At 38.4% G+C, this 9843-nt stretch overlaps 1 protein-coding gene across 3 annotated transcripts in view; it reads left to right on the forward strand.

The window, feature by feature from the left end:
* Window positions 1-9843, forward strand: part of PLCL1 (phospholipase C like 1 (inactive)) — a 382309-nt gene that overhangs the window by 332303 nt on the left and 40163 nt on the right. For 2 of the 3 annotated variants that reach the window (XM_077154581.1, XM_077154582.1), the window contains exons 4-5: window positions 7449-7524; window positions 9640-9749. In XM_077154581.1, coding sequence (XP_077010696.1) covers window positions 7449-7524; window positions 9640-9749 — 186 coding nt within the window. Of the gene's footprint in view, window positions 1-7448; window positions 7525-9639; window positions 9810-9843 lie in introns of all 3 variants that reach the window. The other variant, XM_077154580.1, reaches the window with a different exon arrangement.

Genomic DNA, 9843 nt, shown 5'->3' on the forward strand with positions numbered 1-9843 from the left:
GTTTTTTAAATAGAAGTTTAACAATCCCATCCATTTCAAAGTAAAAGTGCTACTGTATCCTTAAGTAAATTTTCCTTTTCAAATAAAATGGTTTTGATCTTAACTTACGATTTTACATACTATTGTTCAGGACATATCTAATGCATAAGGTGATGCCAACCTTTATCTGGGTAAGTCCTCTGTATTTTTAAATATAAAGCTCTGGCAAGGAAATAAGATCCCTTAGGAGAAAGATCCCTTAGGAGATATTCATGCAACAGAACTAAAGAAAAGCTCTTTGTATTATTACAACAGGCAAAGGCAACTGGAAGCTTAGGCTAAAGACACGGGATATGTAAATCAGGCCTCTTCAAGATGCTGTTGCTTGAGTGAACCCAGCCTTGGTTGGCCGAGTGTCCTGACTGTCCAGTGGGTGGATTATCTGAAGACGTGCTTTTCAGCTTCTCTGCTTGGCTTTTGCACTTTATATTTCATTCCGTCAGAATCTGTAAAGGCTAAGAAAGTAGCTGAAGCTCAAGTCAACCATTTTTTCTTCCTAACAACTTAAATTACTCAGCTGGGAGGAAAGGCTGAAATTGTTGAGTTAACCGCAGTTTGAATTATCAGTACATTTCAACAATACATTTTGTTTCTTTTCTCTACAACTACTAATATTGAAAGTTAACTGTGGAAAATAGGTCGAACAGATTCTTTTAAATACAATAAGAAGTTATTATCATAGAGAAGATCATTTAGTTTTGAGAAAATATCTATAAGCAATGTTTTTAAATTCTGAGACAACATGACGACAAAATTTTGAGTAATTATTACTAAAAGATATCAGCTTATCCTGTGGAGAACTTGAAAGAGTAGCTTCTGTTTTGAAGGGTAAATCTAACTTGACTATTTTTTTATAAAGTGATTTATTAGACAAGAGGCAAAACAGAAACTTCTATGGAGTTATGGGGGCTTAAAAAGAGGGTTCCAATTGTCGGTTTGTTGTATATTTTGGCTCTCATTTTTTTTTTTAACTCAAATAACAAAGTGTTAACATTTATATGTGAGAATTATATTTTCAACAAAGGTAACCCTGTTAGAATCTTTATGTTTATTTTTCAGTACTTAATTTGAAGGGGGGGGTGTGTGGATTAAGGGCATGTAAATAGAGAAAAATGGAGACGCCCAGGAAACAAACAAAAAATACAATCCTTGAAACAGATATTCAAGTCCAAAAAGACTGGTCCTTTGAAAAAGGATCAGTAACAAATATAATATTTTATTGTGCACACATGTGTGCACAATAAATAGGTAGAAGAAATAAGAAGTACCAAAATAAAATAGGAAAAAGGTCACTATGTACATGGATAGATGAATCTGGGGATAGAATGGTGAATAAGATAGAGTCCCTGCTCTACAAAAATTACAATTTACTGGAGAAATGAGGGAGTGGGAGATAATATAAATAATCAAACCGTTATAATTTAAGATAGAAAATGAGAAATTCTATAAGTAGACTAAAATACAGAGTGTTCTAGAATTTGAGGGATGAAAGGGGGAGGGGAGGGGAAATTAAGAAACATGGAAGAAGAGGCACTGAAGTGAGTCTTGAGCCCTTGTAGGATTTTGACCAGGGAAATGGCTGGTTGAAAGAAATTTGTAGGAGGGAAAGCAGGGTATATTTAGGGCAGCATAACTCATTTAGGTTAAATGGGACCTAGCAAGGAGGGGAAGCAGTAGGGGACAAAGGATTTTGAGGCAAGTGGGCACAAGTTAGAAAAATTTTGCTTCATTCAATAAGCAAAGGAGAAAATGACAAAGCTGGAAAGTAACTAGCTCTGTGCTTTTGGAAGATGATTCTGAAAATAATATTTAGAATGGGGTGGGGCAGAAAGAACCAGAAGCTACTAGTGGCAGAATAGGGAATCAAATTCACCTTTAAATGCCTCAGAGGAAGTTTTGTGAGAAGTTGTAAAAGGTACAATATACTTCTTGTGTTGTTTTTTTTTTCTTAATGCATATGTATGTGGAGGGGTGGGGACCAGGGGCAGAGTGTGGTGGGGAGGCAGGAAGGATGAGATGGGACAGAAAATATTATTAAAAGTGATAGTTGAGGGCAGGCAACCGTGGCTCAGTGGCAGAGTTCTCACCTGCCATGCTGGAGACCCAGGTTTGTTTCCCGGTGCCTGCCCATGTAAAAAAAAAAGTGATAGTTGAGTTGCTTCTAGAATGATAGTTAGAATTCGAAAGATGGAGATGGCCAGCAGAGTGAGAATAAGGACTTGAACTAAGAGGGTTGCAGTGAGGAAGGTAGTAAAAAATAAAAGAGAGAGACCCTGAAAAAGCAGCATGGGGAAGACTTAACAGAACACGGAGGCTCACCTTCAGGATCGGCTGGAGGCAAAGAGGACTTTGGAGACTTGGGCCTGGGTGTCTGGGTGAGACTGAGGCTGTGGGCATCAGGTATCTAGTAGTATAGGTATCCCCAGTGATTTGACTGAGTCTTTAGCAGATGGTGAACTTAAGGGTCACTTAAGAGTGAAAGGAGGGACGCACATTTGCAAAAGTATGACCAAGAGTTAGAGAACCAATAAGGAATAGGGAACAGCCCAGGATTAGCAACATTGAAGAGTTGTCAACACCCCTAGAGCCAAAGGGGCAAGAGGAAGGAGCCATTACTGTCACTCAGTGATATCTGTAGCTGTCAGAGAGGCATCACCTGACAGGAGCTGTGGCCTTGCCTAGAGGAAGCTACTACAGCTTGGCAGGCAGGGACCTGTCAATCGAATAACTACTCTAAACCTTCTCTCCCCCTGCCCTTTAGCTGATCCTCACTGTAAGTGAGAGGGCCATAAAGACCATACTCCCCAACAGAGAACATAGTAAGGAGTAGACCTGAAGGGTCAAAGACTTTGCAACCCTTCAGTAAAAATATTTTGAGAATTTATTCACTCATAAACTAAATATATATACACACACACACATTAACATACCAATATATACATTTAAAACATAAGTAAAATATAAATTAGCATGGGATTTTAAGATATTTTATTCATTTATGAATAATAAAAATACTTGTGCTCTTCCTGTGTGATTGAATATGTCATATCTGATTAGACTGTCATTATTTCACTTCTCAATGTGTCTGAGGAACAAGCCATGTTAGGAGAAAGAGGAGTGTCTGCTCTGCTGTTATTTTGTTTGCTTGTGCTTGCGTTGTCATCTTCATTGTCTTTTCAGGAGTCCATATTGGGAAAGATTTGTTTAGAAGGTTTAGTACAAGTTAATATAAACGGTACTTACATTACAGGCGTAAGTAACTTGGAATATTCTGGAAGCAGCTGATAAGAGTGCTGCTATCAGCTCTTCTCCAATGTGGAATTCCCTTCTTTCCTTATGAAACCTCATTTACCGGATCAGTTACACATGATCTTGATTTAGTGAGGGGTTTGGGGATGGTGGGGATGGTGGGGATAGTGGTGATGCAGGTTCAATCTGTAAAGCTTACTTTCCTAATTTTACAAAATAAAATAAATGTGAATAGAACCTCTCAATGTATCTTCTCACACACCAGTGGGTTGTGTTGTACCCTCCCTGGGTGCATCCACCTCTCCTCCTTAGAAGCTACCGTGGTATAGATCATTGAAAGTATGCATCTGGAATTTTGGAGTAAGGCTGGGCTTGAAAGCATAGGCTTTGAAATGATCTGCATGGGTTCAATATTTAATATCTCGAGAATGGATGAGATTACTGAAAAGAGAGATTATAGTATTATAGTGACGGGAAATACATGTATAATAAATAAAAATAAATGAATGAATGAAAATGAGGCAGTGAGGACAACACAGAAAGGACAAAGGAGAGAAAGAACAGGGTCAGGACCAGGCAGTGTAAGGGGAGCCAAAAAGGGAAGGGATCAGCACCAGGAACTGTTGGGTTGGGGAGAACGAGGGCCGAGGATGGACCAAGGAGTGGCTGACGATGAGGCCAAGGCTAAACTTTGTGGAGTCCCACACAGAGTTAAAGCAGGGAGCACAAGGTAATTTATTAAGGAAAGAGAGAGAGGACAACCACTCAAAGGTCAATAGAATATTCTGCTATTGTTTTTCTTTGCTTACTTTAAAGTAGGAAATACAGGCAGAAGGGAAGAAGCCAGGAGAGAGGTAGAAATTATAGATGAAAGAAGGAAGGAGTCATTAGGACTGGGTTACTGCAGGAGGCAGAGAGAGTTGGGACTGAAAGTCCAGGTAAAAGAGTTAGCCTCGATGAAGAAGATACTTCCTTCTCAGGTTGTTACAGAGAGGCTATGCCAGTTTTGGATGCAGGGAGTGTATTCCTCTTGTACTCAACACTGAGGTGACAGTAAAATACTACGAAGAAAACTGCCACAAATCAATCAATAAATGGTTTTTTACTAGCAAATAGTATGTGTTCTCCTGTGAGAGCAAAACCAAGAGAGATGAGTATAAAATATCAATCAAGATATTATTAAATTATCAATCAAATTCCTTTTTTAAAAATTTAAAAATTATTTTTATTGAGAAATCTGCACACACATGGTCAATACATGGTATACAATCAGTGGCTCACAATAGTATCACATAGTTGTGTATTCATCATTTTTAGAACAATTGCATCACTCCAGAAAAAGAAATAAGAAGAAGACTCATATATCTCATACCCCTTACTCCTCCCTCTCATTGATCACTAGTATTTCAATCTATCCAATTTTTTTACCCTTTTATTTAGGTTTTATCCTTATTTTTTTTTACTCATCTGTCCATGCCCTGGATAAAAGGAACATCAGACACAAGGTTTTTACAATCACACAGACACATTGTAAAAGCAATATAGTGAGTGATACCTTCAAGATTCAAGGCTACTGCTACACTGCTCTACAGTGTCAGGTGCTTCCCTACAGCCACTCCAATAGACCGTAAAGTAAAAAAGGATATCTATATAATGTATAAGAATAACCTCCAGAATAAACTCTTGACTCTGTTTGAAATCTCTCAGCCACTGAAACTTTATTTTGTCTCATTTCTCTCTTCCCTCTTTTGGTCATGAAGGCTTTCTCAATCCCATGATGCCAGGTCCTGGCTCATCCCGGGAATTCTGTCCTATGTTGTAAGGAAGATTTTACACCCCTGGGAGTCAGGTCCCACGTTGGGGGGCGGTGTGCAGTGGGGAGGCCATGCGTTCACCTGCTAAGTTGACTTAGAGAGAGAGAGGCCACAGCTGAGCAACAAAAGAGGTTCTCCGGGGGTGACTCTTAGGCATAATTTTAAGTAGTCTTAGCTTCTCCTTTGCAGGAATAAGTTTTGTAGGGTTGAACCCCAAGATCGGGGGCTCAGCCTGTTCAATTTGTTGTCCCCTCTGTTTTTGAATTTTTCTTATCAGATTTGAATCTAATTAAAATGGATGATGATGGTCATGCCCTCATGTTTGTACCATGGGGCTGGGCATATAGTTCAGAATACTGCATTTCAGGCCCAAAAGATTGTGCAGGCATGTGGGCTCTCATGGGGCTTGGCTAAGCCAGACAGAATCAGAGGAGGCTTTTTGCGCGGAAGTTGTGAGATGACAGGGAATTGAGATTCTACTTAGAGCTCAATCACTAATTAGTTCTATTTCTTTGGGCAAGAAATTAAACTGTCAAAGTTTTTGTTTCCTTTTTTACAAAATGAAGAAGGAGGTAATAGTGGCATCTAAGGTTCTTTTTAATCTTTTATTTTAATGTTTCCAAAAATGTATAATATTTTACCTATTTTGCTCAAGGTAAAATCACAGAATGTGTCTTTTCTCTGAGAATGTGTTCCTTGCTGAATTTCATGAAAATACTTGTTTGCTACTTGATTAATTGAAACATCTGATAACTTTTGAAAATAATATGAATATGAAATATAAAAATTCAATTGATATTTCAAGTATAGATGCAAAATTTAGAAAATACTAAATAAAACTGACCTCATATTAAATTTGTTCATTTGGCAGCTGCAGTAATTCAGGCTACTGATGTCCATTTGACAAATTGTTATTCACAGGCATTCTACTTCCTCTTGGGAGTTGAAATCGTTAATACAGTTAAAAAGTTTGGCCCAGTCTAAACCTACATTGGTATCCATTTTATGGTTTTGATAGTCAGTTTAGCCCTCTAAATAAATCACTTTTAAAATATCATTTCAGGCAAAGAATATGAGTAATAGAATTTTGCTTGGCGGAATTGATTATTATCATATTTCATTCATTCATTTGAATATACTTCCCTGCTAAGCCATGATCTCCATGGAGATAGAGGCATGTCCGATTTTGTTCATCAATACGTCATATCCCTTGTACCATGCTTGCATAGTGGCTGCTCAACAGATATTTGTACGATGAATGAATATATGATTTTATTCTTATGGAGTAACACTGAAAATCTGTGACTTAATGTCCTTTTCCATTTGAATGTTTGTAGCCATAAATGACTTTATGTCAAGAAGTGCTTATACAAGATTGTAATCTGTTCAATAGCTTCTGTTGATTGTGATAGCAGGAAAATGTTTTACTGAAGATCATTTATGCCCATTTTGGATTCTGCCTTGAATCAATTTTGTCCTTCATAACATTGATACAAATAAACATGCAATAGCCAGATGAAATGGGACAATATTTATTGAAAGCAGAAGAGTGACTGGAAATTCAGGTATTGCTAGTTTACCTATTGGTTTCCTTTCTCTACTCACTTCTTGCATTCCCAAAGGAAATCCTATCCTCTGGTCTTTCTGATCACAGCTTCTTTACGTATTATCACCTTCCTTACTTTTTCACTTAAATGTTCTTCTTCTCTCCATTAGCAGAAGAGTTGTCTTATTTCCCCTTCTTCATTCAGTATATTGGACATGTTTGCTTTCTACCCAAATGGACAGTAGGGACAACCGTTCAGTGTTGCTGCGTACAAGCTCTGCCAAATTCCTAGCTCTGACCTCTCACTCACTCCACATTCTTGCCAGTGAGAGAACCAGCACTTCACCATCTTTGGGCCACCCAAATCCAACATGCTGACTCCACTGATGTGATTAGTAGTCCTTTAGTGCATAAGTAAATGACTCCCTATTCTGTTTCTCATTGCTATCATTAGTACCATTTGCCTTAATGTTGTAGTAAATTTGGGGGCTAGAGGGTGGGGATTTGGAGGTTTCAGGGAAGAGGTGATATGATCTGAACTTAAAGGGTGAGATTCTTTTATTCAACAGTTATTTGGCAACCACTGTGTGCCAGGCATGTTTTATAACTAGAGCAATCATAAGGAAGGTGGCCCTAGCCACAGTGTTAGAATGGATGAAGGTTGGAGCATCTCTTGTAGTTGAGGCTATGGTCTCCCATTACTGGCAGAATCATGGGGGCCTCTCTGTATGGCTCATCATTCCAGTGAACCATTTTAAGGATTTCTTACGACCACCTTTTTGATATTTATCTTGTGACAGATGATTCAAGAGAGCCGGTTTCTCATAGACATGGCAGACACGGTCCATGAAAAGATTGTACAGTGTCAGAAAGCAGGTAATTTTTTTTTTCTATTTTGTTTAGAAATCCTGATGATGCTTTTTGGCAGATTTTTTTAAAGTTTCTGTTCTTTCTCTTAAAATTCAAATATTATATGCCATAGTTTACCTACGTATAAAGTTATCCTAAAGTCTTTGTTTAATATGGAAGAAATTGAGGTGATAGTATGTGGGAAGCAGGGTGGGTTCTGAAGATACCTAGAGTAGTGAGGTTTCTGAATCTACTTATGTAGTCTGGGGCTTTACTAGTGATGTGGAAGCTATGGCTCCACATTGCCCGTTAAGACCCACTTTATTTTTACAGTTTGAACTATAATCCTATTAGCCCTCTAGCTTTATCCTGTTTTAGATTGGTTCTTTCTTTAAGCATGCGATGGGTCACATATCTGTGAGGGCACACCTCTGTTATTTATGTTCACCTTAATCCACCCCCCTGTACTTTTAGTCCTTTGGATCCATGTGCACCTTTGTTTGCACACACAATGATTTTGTTGAGGAAGATGACACACTGACCATGGCCTGATACACGTGCATATGATGTACTAAGTATATACGTTACCTCACTTAGTATCTCCCTCATTGTAACTCTACAAGATAGTTATTATTATTTCCACTTCACAGTAAGGCTTCTGAAATTTTGTGAGGCTGAGTGTGTTACCCAAGATCCCACACCAACATGTGGGGAAGCTGACCTTTGGAGCCATAGTAGATTTTTTAAATGGTGCTTTTCACCGACTGACGAGCAGGCATAGATGTTTCAGTTGACAGGAAGAACAACAATAAACCTAATACTACCTGATGCTGCTATGTGCCGGGCACTGCTTCAAGGGCATTACATGAGCTTTATATTTATTGACTCATTTAATCTTCATCATAATCCTTTGAAGTAAATACTTTTGTTACTGCTATTTCACCAACGAGGAAACTCCGAGAGTTTCAGTAACTTGCTCAACTTACAGTAGAGCCAGAATGTAAGCTCAGGCTCCAAAGTCATGTTCTTGACCTTGTGCTAGGCGGCCCTTCTGTGTGAAACACTGTGTACTGTTAACCCCGGAAACGTTAATGAAGTTTTAGTCTACATTAATAAAAGTATACCAACTAGAACAAGGAGGGTGATTGTGAATTCCTACCTCAAGCCCACTCTGAGTAAAATGTTCACTCCTGGATACAGGCCCCAGCACGGCTCAACAACAGGCAGCTGTGCAATGCTGTGATCCTGCCTGGATGCCCTTCTTATATAGGGGACATTAGCAAACCAGAACGTACTAGAATGGGGAATGATTAATCTGGAGAAGAAAAGACTCAAGGGGGTTTTATCTGATATCTTTCTGCAAATATTTAAAGGGCTGCACTATGGAAAGAGATTAGACCTTGTTGATAAGCTAGTGTCAAGGAGTAGAATTCTGGGGGAGAGATATTTTGTCTCGACATCAGTTCTAGCTTTCCAAATTGGGTACGAGCTATCCAGAAGAGCATGTGTTTCCCATTCCTGAAGTGTTGAGACAAAGCTAAGAAACCAATATTGGATGATTTTTTTTAGTATCCAAACATGAATGAATGGTAGAGGTAAAAGTACTATAAGGCCATTCTCAAATCTGAAACAGTAGAGGGTTTCTGGGAATCTTTTTAAAAAATCTTTTAAATTTTAATCAATATTTACTAATTTCCAATTGTTGTCTACGTGGGCTCCCAAACCTGCCATCAAGCCATGTGGTTGGTTCACAAGGACAAGTAAGATGTATACCCATTACATGTGATTGCCACTCACACTCCACACCTTTTCATGCAAAAACCAGGAAGAGGATGAACAAAATGGATGTAACCTGTTATAAAACTCTGCTACTTAATGCCATATGTTCTTATCTGTAGATCCTGGCTGTTTACAATGCAATTTAGCCTAATCCACTGGTTATTGTTAGCTTGTCCTTCAGAATAGCCACTTGGTAAGGATGAACAGAATGGGAGGGAGACAGTTTAGAGATTTAGAAATTATGAGACAAGAATGGGAACGGGAAATTATATTTTTACTGGTAGTATTTTGTTACTGGGCATAGTAACAAATGCCCATATTCTGAAATTTGTACTAAGAGTTCTTAAATGTTCTTTTTCAAAGGGATGGAATTCCATGAAGAACTTCATAATTTGGGGGCAAAAGAAGGCTTAAAAGGAAGAAAACTCAATAAAGCAACTGAGAGTTTTGCTTGGAATATTACAGTATTGAAGGTACAAGAAATATTCAGCTGGCCCCACTTACCTTTATTTTTCTCCTCACCTCTGCAATGGGTAAATAAGTATCAGTGCTTACATGTATTGTTTT

The sequence above is a fragment of the Tamandua tetradactyla genome, chromosome 3, assembly GCF_023851605.1.
Source record: "Tamandua tetradactyla isolate mTamTet1 chromosome 3, mTamTet1.pri, whole genome shotgun sequence".
Classification (NCBI taxonomy): domain Eukaryota; kingdom Metazoa; phylum Chordata; class Mammalia; order Pilosa; family Myrmecophagidae; genus Tamandua; species Tamandua tetradactyla.